The sequence below is a fragment of the Zootoca vivipara genome, chromosome 7 (genome assembly GCF_963506605.1).
Source record: "Zootoca vivipara chromosome 7, rZooViv1.1, whole genome shotgun sequence".
NCBI lineage: Eukaryota > Metazoa > Chordata > Lepidosauria > Squamata > Lacertidae > Zootoca > Zootoca vivipara.
The window spans coordinates 43,312,272-43,329,639 of record NC_083282.1 but is presented as its reverse complement, the minus strand read 5'-3'; the positions used below and the strand labels follow the sequence as shown (position 1 = coordinate 43,329,639).

Below are 17,368 nucleotides of genomic sequence, written 5' to 3'. Positions count from 1 at the left end.
TGGCGGGAAGGTAAACAGTGTTTCCATGCGCTCCGGCACTCATCACGGACCTCCGTGTGCCAGTGGTGATTTAGTCATGCTAGCCACATGACCCAGAAAGCTGTCTCCCTCAGCCTGAAACCGCGATGAGCACCGCACCCCATGGTAGCCTTTGACTGGACTTAATCCAACCAGGGGTTCTTTACCTACCTTTTTTTATTAATCCTTTACTCATGCCACAGTTCCAACCTGGATCAGTGAAATAAGCATAACCTATGCTTATTTCACTAATGCAATTACAGCTTTGCGCAGATAGGTGGGGAAATAAATACATGGAGAGTGGCAGAAACCCAATCTTTATTTCCCCAACACACACCTGTGCAGAGCTGTGATTGTGGGCTTATCCATTAGAGGCTTACAGGGGCCCAGAGACCTCCTGCCTGCAAGCACTTACTAGGCTTTGGAAAGGAGATGGGAGGACTCTAGGATGCTGTCAGAGCCCTTGTACAGCCTTCCACAGCCCATAAATAAATGTTAGCCAAAATAAGAGGGAAAGTCTACAGAAAGGCTAGTAACTGCACTTCTTCTAAATGTTTTTAATACTAAACAATCCATATGAAATTGAATGGCAGAGGGAAAGAACTAGTTATTATTCTTATCTTCCATGGTTCAGAGTATAAAATAAACAGCAACTTTATTTCATCTCATCTTTAGGGATAAATGTCCTACTGAGAGTCTGATATACAGGTATCTTAGTATCAGAATGGGGACCCAGGTGGCGCTGTGGTTAAACCACTGAGCCTAGGGCTTGCTGATCAGAAGGTCGGCGGTTCGAATCCCTGTGACGGGGTGAGCTCCCGTTGCTTGGTCCCAGCTCCTGCCAACCTAGCAGTTCGAAAGCACGTCAAAATGAGAGTAGATAAATAGGAACCGCTACAGCGGGAAGGTAAACGGCGTTTCCATGTGCTGCTCTGGTTTGCCAGAAGCGGCTTTGTCATGCTGGCCACATGACCTGGAAGCTATACGCCGGCTCCCTCGGCCAATAATGCGAGATGAGCGCGCAACCCCAGAGTCGGTCACGACTGGACCTAATGGTCAGGGGTCCCTTTACCTTTAGTATCAGAATGTTATCCATGGATTCCCATGCAACTATGGCAAAAAGCAGATCCCCAAAGTGTGGTCCTAAGGAGAAACATGTCTTTCCAGCCTCCTCCAACACGACTTACTTTGGGATCCTTATTACTTTTAATAGATTGCCAAGTTGACTCAGATGTAATTGATTCAATTTAAAATATTTACAAGGAAAAGAGCCCCCATCCTGTGAAGATAGATGCTTTTATTTTTTTATATTCTAAAGTGCAGCTAATTTAAGGCAAATTTGAAATATAAAATACATGTCTGTCAATATATACACACATATTCTAATTTGAAGACAAGTGCTTCCCTTATAAGGGAAATAAAAACTTTGAGCTAAAATTCTTAGTGCAATTTAAGGTGCAGCCCAGTTATCCAAAACCATGGCAGAATATAATCCTCTATACCTCAATCCAGAGAAAATTTAGTTGCACCTATGTGCCCTCTACTTGTCAACAGAGTTTAGGCATTACCAAATAATCTCGGGATTAGAGGTTCAAAACTGAAAATCTGAGGTGTCTGTATCTCTTAAATTAAATCAAAAATTAGAAGCTTTCCATATTTTCCAAAGAACACAAAATTAAAACGGTGTCAACATGTACACTAAGTTAGCTGCAAAGATTAGTATATAATTCGGAAAGTGCCAAATGTAGCTTTTAACTTATCAGTTTTTCTTGTATAGCTACTGTAGTCCTTAAATACTGTTTTTTATATATGTAGAGATACTATAAACCTAAAGCCATCCTTAGTTCCAGTAAGGAATACTTTTCATCTCCATCTGTATCAAATTCTTTAAAGCTCTGTAAATCATACACTGCAGATCCAACCAGTTTTTGCAGGTCTTCACAGGAGAGCTTGCCATCAGAGCCTTGGCTGATGGTCCTGAATAAATCCTGAAGGTCTGCAAGAAGTAACAAATAATTTTAAAGGACAGTAGCTAAGAAGCATTAACACTTTCCTCCAGCAGCAGCAGCTTTTCCCACCAGACACACAAAATACACACTATATGGTCTATAACAGGCATGCCCAACCTTCGGCTCTCCAGATGTTTTGGCCTACAACTCCCATGATCCCTAGCTAACAAGACCAGTGGTCAGGGATGATGGGAATTGTAGTCCAAAACATCTGGAGGGCCGAAGGTTGGGCATGCCTGGTCTATAATATACATTCCAATAGATAAAGAGCCAGTTTATTAAGCCAAGAACTACTAGCACTGGGTCCCCACAATCCTCCTTCCCTTGCGTGCCAACATTGCTGCTTCTATTGCCATTTGTTTAAACCAGTTTCTCATTACTAATCAGGATATGAAACCAGGTTGTTAGTCAAAATTCACCCGCTTTCCCAGTTCAGAGCTAACAGGAAACTGTGGCTTAAACACAGCACAGAAGATTATTTTCTCAGCATGTAAGGTAAGGAAGGGGGAGTGGTAACAGAGGGTAAGTGAGGCATGACTCATTCTCAGAGGAGATTGCTACATGTGAACCAGCCCGAAAGAGAAACATTCTCTGTGGACATTTAAACAAAAGCAACATTGATTTGTTAAAATATTGGACGTCTCTCAACAGTTTGAACCAGAAACCTCATACTTTGCTTGAGAACATACAAAGTAAATTGTACTTCTGCCAAATAAATCCTGGTCAGTGTTTCAGTTCACCCTTTATCTCTTTTATACATCTTCACCACTGTTTTCTCTACTTTTGAACACTTATGGCTGAACAGCATGCAACTTGCAACTGCATGCTTTGGATATTTTAAAAATATCCAAACAGCAATGTAAATAAAGGAAAGGGAATTAACCCTTTCTACCTGCATCACTTTCCAGGAGACAATAATATACCTCCCTTAAGTTCCCCATCTTTGCAGGCCTTTAAGCAGGCATAAATGTCTAATCTTAAGGATTCAGACTGGCTGCAATTGTGACGCTATTCTTGAGGTCTTGTTCCTGGCCACCTACTGCCATTTCAGACACTTAAAATTATCTTTTTACCCAGGCATGCATCGCTTTACACTTGTTTGCACTGCATTTGCTATTTTACTGCGCATTCACTCAGCTTGGAGAGGTCCTTTGGGATTGTTTATGCTACATTTGACAAATGTTCTCTAAGGTTCCTTCATCTCCAACCACATGTGGTTACCTTCTATGTTGGATATTCCAGGTAATGACAAGTCTCTTGGGTGTCTATTCCCCTCAAAACTGCTGCCAACTGATCTTGAAGAAAGTCTTGGAAGCTTTGTGGGCTTTGATGTAGTGCTCTGGAGTTTTCCTTCTGTCAAGAAATTTTACAGTAGTTGTTGCTAATTATCTGGCAAGAATAGGTGGAAGGCAATTATGCTTCACAAAGGGGGCTACATGAAGATGGTATCCAACATAATATGGCACTTTCAACACAGTAACACACCAGAGATGTCATTAGTGGAAAAATCAGTGCAGGTGGCAGCAACCTTTTTGGGCCAGTGGGCATCTATGAAATTTTGAAAAAGTGCCAGTCACAAAAGGATTTCCACATCCAAAAAACAGAAAAAGCAACAGGGCAAAGTGGTGCAGTCATGCGCCCCCCGCCCCCCCAGCCTAAGGGGAAAGGCATCTACATCAGCTACCACTGCACTCTCTCATAAAGAAGCTCTTTGCACCTCTCCCCTTGTTCCAACTGGAGGGTGGGTGTCCAATTCTGGCATCCAATGTAACATGGGTATCTCTAATGTAGGAGAGATTGAGCCAGTGAAAACAGTGCAAACAGGAACTGAGCTGAAAGAGCAAACAGATACTCACGTATTGCAAATTTCAGAGCATATATTTACTGGTACTGGTGGATACATTGGTGCTTGTGGGTGTCACAGTGGTAACCCCAGACTGTAACACTTTATAGAAACTATCTTCCAATGAGGCAGAGGGCTTTCCCCTTTGAACATGGAAAATTAATGGACCAGTCTTTTCCAACTTGCTTCTTCTTGTGCATTTTGAATGCAAAAGCACATTTCAAATTTATAACCTAGCCCAGGCATCCCCAAACTTTGGCCCTCCAGATGTTTTGGACTACAATTCCAATCTTCCCCGACCACTGGTCCTGTTAGCTAGGGATCATGGGAGTTGTAGGCCAAAACATCTGGAGGGCCACAGTTTGGGGATGCCTGACCTAGCCTAACTGATGTGGCACATGTGTTTCTATGCTAGAGTATTAACTCAATAAGGCAAAGAGAAATATTTTGACTGATCATTTACTGTGGATTTTGACAAGATGATAGCTACCTTGCTTTTTCATTACAGCACAATAAGAATGATATACATGTATAAATGCTTACTTGAACGATCAAAGCAGTTCATATGCTGAAAGTGATAGAACTGATAAATTTGGAACTGAATTGTACATGCCTCAATTGTTCCTGTTAAGAATGTGGTTCTGCTAATAGTTTTTCCTTCCAAAGTAAGCACTTATATTTTTACACTTCTTGTTATTTGTCTTTCCATAAAGGATGAGCTATGGGAGGCTTTGGTCAGAAGCTCATAACTAGCGGCCAGCCATCAGACGTATTTCCACTCCTTTCAGCACCCTGTTTGCTCGTTTGTCCAAGTAACTGTAGTGCAAATGACTCATGATTAAATTAGCTAAAGCAGCAGTATAGTAATTTAGTGTAGGAAGTGAAACTACAGTATATGCAACATTCACCTTTTTTCAGCGCTTCAGATCGCTCAGTTTCTGGTTTGCTTGACAGAGCGTTGATCAGCTGCAGCTTCTCTCTTAACATAGATACCTGAGAATCCCCGTTTTCTATATTCTGCAATACCAACAGAAATATTTCATGAAAAAACACTGCCAATTTCAGACTAAGTTGTAATAAACTGCAAGATTCCACAGATCTAAGTACTTGATCTATATGGAAGCATATGTTCTATAGAACCCCTGTGGCCTATTATGGTAGCCATAGGATTAGATAACAAGATGCTACAATACACTTTTTCCATAGACCAATAAGGCCAAAATAAAATAATAATTTCACTTGCCCAGTAACCTGACAAAACAAGAACATATTCAATAGGACCAGTTTACTATAGCATTTTCTGTACTAGTGAGTACCTTATTTGTGAAAAATAAGATACTCTGCACCAACCAACTTCACCCAGCCAGCATTTAAATTGGTCATTTCCTTTTATCAAAAATCTGCATAACCTTGTTTTATCCTTCATAGCGCTGTGGGATAAACCACAGAGTCTAGGGCTTGCTGATCAGAAGGTTGGCGGTTCGAATCCCTGTAATGGGGTGAGCTCCCGTTGTTCGGTCCCAGCTCCTGCCCACCTAGCAGTTCGAAAGCACATCAAAATGCAAGTAGATAAATAGGGACCGCTCCAGCGGGAAGGTAAACGGTGTTTCCATGCGCTGCTCTGGTTCGCAAGAAGCAGCTTTGTCATGCTGGCCACATGACCCGGAAGCTGTCTGCGGACAAACGCCGGCTCCCTCGGCCTATAGAGTGAGATGAGCGCCGCAACCCCAGAGTCGGACACGACTGGACCTGATGGTCAGGGGCCCCTTTACCTTTAAGTTCTTATTACCTAGGAAGTTCTAGAGTGTCTTCTCTGGTGTGCGACAGACATGTAGCTTGCTTTTAAGAGCAAACCAGAGAGATCTCCAGCATATATAGTTTGATACATTGCAGAGAATAGATTTATTATATATTTCCAGAAATTTGAATCTGTACCATTTTGTATATTTCCTTAGTTGGAGTTTGTTATCACACCTTCCAGGCTTTATGGGTAAATTAGGGAAAGCAGGAAAAAACTGTGCAGTAATATGATATGGCTTGCTTTTAAACACTACTTCTGGTTTCCCTAGAATTATCTCCATGCCCTGTACCTTTTCAGTAGTAGTTTCATTCCTTGGTTCACTTTCTACTTTCACCGAGGTAGTTAAGTCACCCACCTGCAAAAAGCAAAACCAAAAGCAAGGCATATGTTTGTGTCTTCTTCTAAAATATAGTTTACCCTTAAGACATACAAGAGATGAACAGCCTAGGACTAGTCAGTGATCACAAAGATATTAAAATGTAGCTGTGTGAGTAAGCAACAAGACCTATTATTTGAACAACTACATTGGAGAGAAAAGTTAATATGCAAGGCTCATCAGGACATGCTGAGATCAGTGGGAGCTCAGGCAGTCCTAGTCTGCAACTGGCACAACCCAGCGGCTATTTAAGCAAAAAGAGAAAGAAGTACGCTGAGGTTGAAATAGCAGATCAATAAGGCTGCCACTGTATCAGTAATTACATTTTTAAAGGAAATAAACAACCAGCATGACTGTATAATAATTGTACCACAGGAACACACACATAGCAGTGCTGCCAGAAAGGTGGAGTTGGGGATCCAATATGCTGAACAACCAAACTCTAATGAGAGTTACACATTTTAGTGCCAATGTCCAATACAACCTGGTCAATACAGCTTCTCCTAGCCTTCCTTCTACAGTTGCCATCTTAAATGGCAATAGTATTATACAGTTTTCAGTCCTACATATGGCCAAGATTTCCAGCTTCATTATTTGAGATTTCTAATCCCCTAAAAACATTAAAGTATACATTCAACTATTACACTTTCTCTAGATGTTTGCCATTTCACCACAGTACTTCCACTCCAGTGTTTAAATTTTTAAAAAGTAATAGAATCACAGAGAAATATCATTTTGTCTAGTGCCCAACCAAGTTGCCATTCTGACAGCCAGTTCCCCCAGTTTCATCCCAATATGTCCCAAAATCTTGCAGAACATGGAAAGAGTGAGAAAACACAAAGTAGGCATGTAGAATCTGGCTTTGTCAACATTTCAGGCTACTTATTAACGTACAAGATTTTTCTAGGTGCAGTGTCTCAATGCATAGCCAGATGAGAGTAACTACACAAAATGCTGCAACAAACACTAACTGATTCAGGTAGGAGCTTACTTGCAATGCAAGCACCACTACTGCATCCATACAATCTTGCAATCCAGGTCCAATCCAACGCATGTCGACTCAGAAACAACTCCCTCTGACATAAATGGGGCTTACTTCCCAAGAAGTGTGTAGGACTGCAGTTTTAACTTTGTAATAAAACTGAAGCATAGTTCTCATAGACATTAAGAGTATAGCTGACCTTACTGTTCAAATTATCAGTCAACAAAAGCTGTACGAGCAAATTAGAAATTCAAGGTGACCAAGATCCACAGTAACACAGAAAGCATCACCGAAGATCCAACTGACAGCTCATATTGTTGCAGAAATTCATTAATTCAGTGCAAAGCTTGTGATAGAAGGAATCCAGATTATTAGAGAATGGCCACTTTCACTATAGTTAGCATTTATAACTCCACACACCAGGTGTGAATTGCAATTTCTTTTTGGAAAGTGTGGCTTTCCCAGTATCAGTTCAACCACTATGCAGCACAACTAATCCATATAGCATACAGCAAACATAACTGCTTTGCAAAAATTCGTTTCTCAAAAACCCACAATAGCTGGGCACTTACCATACCAAGGGTCAGGTTTTCTCTTTTTTCCAGTTTATTCACTGTCATATGATTTTCTAATGAAGCAACTCTCCAACTTAGATTACCAACTGTGGAGTCCATATTGAAAAGTTTTAAATCATTCTGTTTCTGGTACAACATTAGGGTAGAGTTAACCTCTTCTATAGAGGTATGCAGGTACTGGTTATCCTGTTCAACACAGAAACAATGTTACTACACTATTATAGAAACAGCAATAACTAAGAGTAAGCAGTTTATACCTATGCAATTGTCATTCATCTGCAGCTTGACTATGCTGGCTTACTCATAAGTAAATCCCTAAATTCAGCAAAGCATATTCCCGTGTCATTGGATGCAGCTCAAAGAGGGTTTAGAGCCACTTGACAAATCCTTAAATGAAGGCGGTCTGTTAGTTCTTTGAAAGTTGAAAGCTGGGTTTCAGCAACTACCCTCTGTGAAAACAGGTGTGCTAAATCACACAGGTCTTATGTTGTTTAATGCAAGCTGCCTTCAAAGAGTACAAAGTTTAACAGATCAAACAAAATAATTTGCCTACATGTTGTTTTAATACTACTGTGTTATTTACTATATTTTATTGACACCCTGGGTAAGAATCTTTAGAAGAGTGGTGCATTTATTTTATAATAAATACACTTTGCCAGTGTTTTGAAAGGCAGTCTGACAAGTGGGCATAGCAATTTACTACTCATAAATTAAGTTCTTAGCTAGGGCAAGGGACTAACCACAAAGCTAGGAGATCTACTTCAAGAACTGCCATGTTGTTGGCTGTTTTAACATTCATGATTTATTTCAAAGAAATTGTATGGTTTTCCTTTTTAACAAGCAAAGAAAGACGTACAGTATTGCTCAATTTCCAGAATTCACAGTTGGACAATAAATGAATTAAAATTAACTAAATTGCCTCAAAATAGTGTGTGCGCAAGCTTCTTAGTTCTCCAGAACTCCACATTGTGCTGGATGTTATGCAATTCAAGGGATTGAGGGAAGAGACTATTACACAGATCACAACCTAAAATTAATATCCAGCTTCCTATTACAAAGAGTGTCATACTCTCTTTTATTTCTGCTCTCTGCCTAGGAAACTGTATTTCACTAAAGGTTAGAGACAGACCTGAGCACTGCAGGGGGTTGGACACTAGATGATCCTTGTGGTTCCTTCCAACTCAATAATTCTATGATTCTATGAAGTCCTATTCAGTATAGATCCTCTGAAATTAATGACCACGACACCAATTTCAATGAGTCTACTCAGAGTATAACTAATCTTAAATATCGACCCATGTTTCCTGAAAATAGAGGCTGACTGTTTCTTCGTTGTCCCAGAATCCTAGTTTAAACTAGTTCTACAGAAATCTTGAAACACTGATTTGCAAAGCATCTAAAGCAGCAAGCAAGCTGTACCTGTTTACAAAAGTCTGTCAGGTTCTTCTCACTTATTTGGGGGGTTGGAGAGGAGGGAAATGAAGGCAGCTGCTTTCCTCTAACATCTTCTGCAAGTTCACTCTATGAAAAGCAGTAAAAATGAATTTTTCAAACCAGTTATTTAAACTTTGAACATGGGAACCAAGCTTTCACAAATACAATACTAGGAAGACAGAGTGTAGCAGAATGTGATATACACAATTATACTGGTGCTCCATGTAAATGTATTTAAGAGATTCAAAACAAATAAACAAGTGCAATGATACAAGTATTGTATGGATGGAAAGCAGTTAGGAAACATGGGAGATATGTGATGCTCCCTCAATATGCACAATTACTCAAAAGGTTCTTGTTATAATGAAAGTCGTATTTGCTTGCCTTGCCTGATTTAAGAAATAGTACAAGGAGCATATGAAGAGGGTGGATTAGGAAAGTCAATTGAGGCCAGACACCCAATCATTAACTTATTTACATCCTCAAAGATGACCAATATTTACAAATTTGTTTATAGTATCTAGGAATCAGATTAATACAAGTCCTTACCATTTCATTTTGGAGTGTCTCTATAGTTTTCTTATGTTCTTCAATTGCTGCCTGCATACTCTCAACATCATGATGAACACTAGTTACTGTGCTACCTATAGTAGCAACACTCTGGGAAAAAAAACCCAATCATAATCTTGTAGTATCAGTGGTATATTAAAAAGTGTGAGACTCAAATGTATTAATTCCAGAAATGTAGTTAATAAATAATAATAATAACCACCACACTTCACATAAGATCCCAAGGCAGGTTACATTTAGAAACTTGTAATATAATACAATAATGCAAACACAAACATGCAACCCCAACCCAAAATACCAAGCAATACAAATAATCCTTATAACCTTAGAAAAAACCACGAGAGAGTCATACTGAACAAACTGCGCACATCCTGACAATGTGACCCAGTACAGCATTATCATTTCCCACCTACATACTTCCTACAAGTGATTAACACCATTGTACACTCAGAGCAGTGGTTCAAAAACTCTGATTCAAAATACTTTTGTAGCTTGCAGAATTTGATAAACACAATATACTTGATGTAGTACATACTTTCTGAAGCTCTTCTACTGTGACAGGAAGATTAATCAAATCAGAAGCAGATTTAATGTTCGTTTTGAGGTGATTTACAGCCGACATCAACAAAGAAATCTAAAACCAAAGGAAGATGTTATTTCATTCTCTCTCAGAGTAGAGGTTACAGATAAATCATTTAAACATAAATGGCACAACACCTGATATTGAGAAGCCTCTTGAGTCTGTACTACATACAACTAGCACAACCATGGTAACACTTTGCTCAGAATCTACTGATGGATTCATCTTCAGTCAGTATCAGTCTACCGATTAAGCAAGTTGCTAGCTCCTTGCTAACTTGTATTTTATATAAAAACATTAAGCACCATTAACTCTTCAATCATAAGAGAAGTGGGGTACAAGGAAACATTTCCCAACTACTGAAATACACTAAACAGACAAAAATTCAAAAAACACACACTTCCTTCCCAGCTTTTAGTCATTGAACATTCTTTTAAAAATTTAGGAACAATCCAGTTGTGCAGAGACTTTCTATGTTTACTCCTTCCATGAGAATGCTTCTCAGTTTCCTTTTGAATATGATTTGTTGAAACAAGCTAGTTTCATAACCAATGATTTGCAGTTGCCTTGTTTCAAGCAAACAACAAAGATTAACAAGTCAAGTTCAAATGAAGTGGAAGTAAAATTTCTTATTTCCTTTTAGCAGCAGCACAAAAGAAAGAGGGAGAGGGCAGCATGCTTGTTACTGTCACAATAAACCATGGTTTTGTCAGAACTCAAGCTAAGCCAATGGCCACAACTGCACATAAACACTTAAACTATGCAGTATTTAGAAAGCCATACTGGCCACAAGCCACATGCTGGAGCATGCAGCTTATGCCCTGCTGCTTTGCACAAACACATGAATAAACCACAAAGTCAATAGCTTTGAGTGACATCTGAACATGAAATCATCTTTTCTTCTCCTAACAAATGACCACTTTAGCCAGTCTTAAATCATAGCTTGTTGGTGACTTAGTTACTATGGTTTGTCAGGGAGAAAGCAAACCATGGCCCCAACTTCGGTAATTATTGCAACCTACCTATATTATGGCTTGTTTACTTGCTTACACAAAGGAGAAGTGAAGCAGGAGCCCTTGGGTTGCATGAACCAGTACACAACTAATGTACTGTGTGGCTTATGGAACCATACTTTATGGCTTAGCATTATGTACTAACACAGACAGTAAAAATAATGGATTAATAACTTTTACCAATTTGAAAAATGTCAACATACACGTTGACCCAGAATGTTGCTCTTCATTAACAGTAATATCAATAACAGCAAATGGCTCAACTAAGATATTATAAAACATACAGTGGTACCTCAGGTTACGTACCTGATTCATTCCGGGGTGTGGTTCGTAACCCAAAAATTATGTAACCAGAACGAGCGTGAAAGCGCGCTTCTGCGCATGCACTTCTGTGCAGAATGCTTCTGCACATGCGCACACGGCAAACCCAGAAATAAATGCTTCTGGATCTGCCGAGTACGTAACCCGAGGTACGACTATTTTAAATGGCTTAGATCAGGGGTCAGCAACCTTTTTCAGCCGTGGGCCGGTCTACTGTCCCCCAGACCATGTGGTGGTGGTGGGGGGAATGAACGAATTCCTATGCCCCACAAATAACCCAGAGATGCATTTTAAATAAAAGCACACATTCTGCTCATGTAAAAACACCAGGCAGGCCCCACAAATAACCCAGAGATGCATTTTAAATAAAAGGACAAATTCTACTCATGTAAAAACACACCGATTCCCGGACTGGCCAGATTAAGGCATTTGGGCCGCATCCAGCCCGCGGGCCTTAGGCTGCCTACCCCTGGCTTAGATTATAACTTTACTTGAATGGTCACTTACTTTACCTGTTTGCTTATTTCAGTGATGTTTACCCATATTTTGCTTAATCCCGTATCTCCATTCTCAATCTTTTCCAGTTCCTTTTGTTTATTAAGCAGATCTTCAGTCAATCTAGGAATTTCTTGGAATGAGGTTTTTTGATTAGATTCCACTAAAACACAAAGTCAGAAGCAATAGTTATCCATCAACACCAAGATCTGAGAACACAAGCAGAAATTCTTTAATAGGTATGCCTTCATTGCTTTGTAATTTGGGATTGAATTCTAAACATATTATGTAAAATCTGCATTGATTTTAGCAAAGCTTCCACACTGTGCATTTAGGAACAAAGAGTAAGCTAAACAAAGTTGTAGATTGACATATATGAAATACATCATATAATGTATTGCAGGAACCAACTTCCTGTAATCTGTGACTGCTCTTAAGAGAAGTTGAATTAAATAGGCAGTTTATTCTTGTAATGAAAATTAGTTATATACACTAATGACTAAATAACCATTGGAATTGTTTTGATGAACAGACAATACAATGCTAAGGTAACTATTAGTAATCTTCATTGAATTCCATTTTTACTCAATCATTGTTATGTCCGTACGACTTCAGCTGTGTCATATGCTTCAGGTGCTTGTACATTTGTTTATTATTAATTGCATTTCTACCCCACCTTTCCTCCAAGGAGCTCAAGGTGGCATGTATAGTCCCTCCCCAATTTTTATCCTCACAACAACCCTGTGATGTAGGTTATGCTGAGAGACTGTGACTGGCCCAAGATCACCCAGCGAGCTTCATGGCCAAGCAGAGATTCAAACTCTTGTCTCCCAGGTTCTACTCCAACACACTAACCACTATACCATAGTGGCTGTTGGAAGAGCACGATGCTGAATTTCACCCACTAAGTATAATGGGACTCCCACTACCACTGTATGAAGTGTATATAAAATAATAAAACCTCTTTCTTTCAAGTTTCAAATATGCTTCCGAGCATGTTCTCCTTAGTAATTTTCTTTCATAACAGAGTTATGCCATTAAACTTAACAGTCTGTTAATATCTAGAAACATAGTTTTATTTAAGAATATTTTTATTATATTTTTTCCATAAATATGTGTACTATCCGTGTTTCATTAAAAAAATCAAGGCAGCTTACAACTGACAAAATCTAAAACCACCAGTTATCACATTTACTCTTTTTCTTAATTGCCTGCATAAGCCTAGTGACATAAAAGGTGTTCAGCAAAAGTTAAAAGACAAAGCAGATGTCTGCTGAATCTCAACCAGAACAGCATTTCGCAGGACTGGGCCAAAGATGCTGAAAGCGTGGTTTACTGGCTACATAATTTGAACCTCAGTGACTCAAAGGATAACCAGCAATGCTCCTACAGATCATATCACTGATTGAGCTAGGATATAAGGGTTCAGGCAGTCACTAAAGTACCCTTGGACTTAAGTTGCCCAGAGCTTTGTAGATTAATACAACAACCTTAGATCGATGGACCTTGGACATAGCTCGGTAAAATGAAATAAAATTGAATTCTGAATGGCTGTCAAAACTTACAAGATTGGATAGAACTATTTAAAGCTTTTAGAACAAACACCATAAAGCTATTTTTAAGTACACTGTGTTTTTAATTTTTTTCAGTAGAGAATTCTTTTCTTAATAGAGACAAATACAGCTGAGAAATGCAGTAATTGCTCAGCCTACATAAAAAACTGTCATACTCAACACAGTACATTTTCAAGACAGTTCATTAACAGACATAAAACCAAGTAACCTATTTGAAGAATGAATAGCACTTTGAAGATTAAGCTCTATAGTGATGGGTGACCTGAAAGTGTCATGATAAAAAACAAGATAGTATTTCACCATTGCCATTGGTGGTTTTCCTCCTGGAAACGCACCAATTAATTGTGAAATCCTCTCCCCTACAGAGTTGGGTCAACAGCAAAAGTGGTTTGTTATATGCCAGTATAGTCTCACAAATCACCTGGAGCAAGTATCCAGGTATATATATAAATTATGATATATCAAAAAGGCAAATCATAGTGCTGTGATTATCAATACATATATGTATACCTTCCAAGATTTTCTTAAAAGCATCAACAGCTTTTAAGAAAAGCACTTCCTCCAAAGTAATTCCCTCCACCTCATGATACTAGCCTTCCTTAATTTCTGTATGACAATTTCTATCTCATACTTCTAGTAAAATTAGCAAGGCGCCAAATCTTTATGGATCTTTCCTGTTTACAATTACCATCAGATGACACAGATGTGAGCTTGTCTACCCACTGCCATCCACAAGACAAAGCAGCTGCAATTTTTCAGGATACTTTAGCAACTCAGGCTTTCAAAACATTCTTGAGTACTTGAATTTTTTGAACACATTCACCAAGGATCACAGAAATCTAATTACATGATTTGTAAGCATTAAATAGTTCAAATCAGACATATGCCAATAAATACGGTTTCCGCCTTCTAAAAATACATGTATGGCCATGTGTTTTCAATCACCTGTGGCTTACAGAGGATGGTAAAATATTTGTTACAATACCTAGTAACAGAGTTATAATATTTTGTACACAAAAGACCATTTGTCATCATGTTTGCTTCATATTGAAACAGACTATAAATAGTGTTTTGGCAATTACCAGCTATATAAGACTTTGTCCCACATCCCACAAGTTATAATAAAGAAAGAGAAAACCAAAGATCAGTACTTACTGGTTCGAAACCGCTCCTTTAATTCATCCAGGTCTTCCTTGAGAGCAACCTGCATCCATACCAAGCCAACACAAGCTACCACACAAGCAGCCAAAATGACAAAAGCACATAATGGGTAGCAAAGCTTGCAGCATCGCAGGTAGTCACCCCTAAATAAATAAATAAATGGTTCAGCTACATCACAAATATCACACAAAATTGGAACTTACATTGTATTCAATATTAATGCAATATATCATTCTCTCACAATCCAATCCAAAACAGCTAGATAAACTCAAAACTAGTTTATTATTCAAGGGCCTTCACCTAAATCCCTTGACCAGAGATTGTTATTAATTCTTGACTGTAGGAATTCCATTAATTATTCAATATCTAGTAATCCCAGTTCTTGCTGATATTTTATCTTTTTATACCAATGTTCAAGGAAGAATACTTGTCATGATGTTCTAGATTAGTATCCTAATCCAACAATAGAAACATGCACACAAAAGCTGGCAAAAGGGTACTTGCACAGAATAGCACTGGATCAGGATATCTAGCACTCTGTACATTTCCCTGGTCTTAACGTCAATTACAAATCACCACAACCAGGTGGTTTTTTGGGGAAAGTTTATAGTCAAATTTGAAGTATTGTAAGAACTATTTCTGTTTTAATAAGCTTGAAGGAATTTGATCTTATTTCACAATGACCCGCAAAGCTGAATTTAGGGATGAGTCTTATTAGAACTGGTGCGGGGAACCTTTGGCCTTCCAGATGTTGCTGAACTACAACTCCTGTCATGTTTGCTGGGGCTGACAGGAGTTGTAGGTCAACCACATTTAAAGGGCCAAAGGCTCCCCACATCTGTATTTGGGATTCCTATTTCCAAAAATCAAACAGAATCTTGTTTTACAATAAACTGTGCTGAAGACAATACATCAAATTGTCATTGACCAGTAGAAAGTACACCAAAGACCATAGGAAAGGCATTAACCAGAGGTACAGATCAATCAAGATCAAATGTATTAAAGCATGGTTATGAGCACCAAAAGCTATATTTGGGAGATTTATATTTGGTGTGCTCTGGTCCATGGGGTCACAAAGAGTCAGAAACGACTAAACAACAACAAGCTTAGCAGAACAGTCCCTGGGCTCCTTCAGGAAGAAGTGTGGGATATAAATTGAATAAATGAAATAAACAAAAATGACAATAACCAAGCAAAAAGAATGGCACTAGTATTCCCACCCACACCTGGGCTTAGTGCAAGAGCAACAAGTTATACCAGAAACACACCCAACTATTCATGTCACAGCTTCCCTCTCAGAACAAAAACTCACTGGTTGTTAACAATCTGCTCCAAATCCTCAGTAGCCTTAACTCATTTTCAACCCCAGCACACCCAAATGTTACCCACCCAGTCACCAACTTTCCATCTCAGCTGCAATCATGTCAACCTTACACTCCCAACGCCCCAACCCCGCTTTCCTCCCAGCATACTCCCGACGGTGCCTTCTAAACCTACAGTCACGTATCAACTCTTCCACATGCACCTCAACCCCCTCCCTTCACCCCTACCCACCCAACCCACTCTGGAGCCCCAAATCCCGCACGGGGTAGCCCCGCGTCCAATAACACATCGTATCTAAAACTCTATTCCACACTCCTTTTGCGTAGATCCTGCCCCTCTCGTCCTGCCCGAGCTACGCCTGACTCTCCACGGACCGAGGTCCCTCGCCCCCTCCTCCCCAAGCGCAGCCCCTCCCCGCTTCTCTCGCGGGCCTCACTTGGAAAAGCGGGAGCGGGCGCCCGGGAGCCCGAAGCCGTCCCCGAACTCCGGGCCGGAAGAACTGCTGCTGCTGCTCTCGGCGGACTCGGTGCGGAGGAGCCGGTGGCCCGAGGCAGAGCCTTTCCTCGGGTGTCTCTTTTTGCGCCCGCCGCCGCCGCCGCTCCCGCTTCCCCGGTCCCCATTCCCGCCGCCCAGTCCGATGAGAGCGTTGAGCTCCTTGCGCTTCTTCATCCTTTTCTGCTGGGCCGGGACAGGACCCGGGGAAGCCGGGCAGCAGCGCAACCCGGGAGGGGCTCCCAACTCCGGGCCACGGCTCGCCAGCTTCAGCGTCTCGGAGGTTTCCCCGACCGCCCTAGAGCAGCCTCAGCGGGGCTGGCGCGGCACCCTCAGACGCCGGCGGTGCCGTTGCTCCTCTTTCTTATCGGCTGCTCCTCCCGCCACAACCGCCCGACCCATGGCAGCTGAGCGAGCGCAGCTTCCTCCTTGCCCTCAGCGCCTGCCGGCCAATACGAGGCGCTGCCATTGGCTGAAAAAGGTTGAGGAAGCTGACTGGACGGCTTTGCTCTGGCGCCTACCAGCATCGGCCGCTCCTATTGGACAAAAGGGCAACTCCTCTTCGCCTGTCACGCCGCTCTCAACCGTAGATGTATTCAGGGATTCTCATTGGCTAGTGAGCCAGTTAATGTCAGCCCACAGCGAGAACGTACGGAAATGATTAAAGGGCCAGTACTGTATATAGCTTTGGGGTATTAGGTCAGTTTTAAGTACAGTGATGACCGAAACGTACTAAGCAGCTTCCGGTCGGAAAGTGAGACGGCCGTTGATGTAGATGCACTTGGGGCTCAGAGCCGGTCT

At 40.5% G+C, this 17,368-nt stretch overlaps 1 protein-coding gene across 2 annotated transcripts; it reads right to left on the bottom strand.

Moving 5' to 3' along the window:
* Nucleotides 1–1,295: 1,295 nt before the first annotated feature.
* On the bottom strand, nt 1,296–17,032 carry EFCAB14 (EF-hand calcium binding domain 14). Of its 2 annotated transcripts, none has more exons than XM_035121276.2 (11): nt 16,512–17,032; nt 14,747–14,895; nt 12,035–12,180; nt 10,144–10,242; nt 9,588–9,698; nt 9,024–9,125; nt 7,602–7,790; nt 5,961–6,026; nt 4,779–4,887; nt 3,249–3,377; nt 1,296–2,014 (listed from the first exon to the last, which is right to left on the bottom strand). In XM_035121276.2, the coding sequence occupies exons 1-11, from the start codon at nt 16,742–16,744 to the stop codon at nt 1,839–1,841; spliced, it is 1,509 nt and encodes a 502-aa protein (XP_034977167.2). In that variant the 5' UTR covers nt 16,745–17,032; the 3' UTR covers nt 1,296–1,838. The 2 variants fall into 2 exon arrangements, with proteins under 2 accessions (XP_034977167.2, XP_034977166.2); XM_035121275.2 differs by having other exon boundaries at nt 3,249–3,380; nt 16,512–17,029.
* Nucleotides 17,033–17,368: the final 336 nt, after the last annotated feature.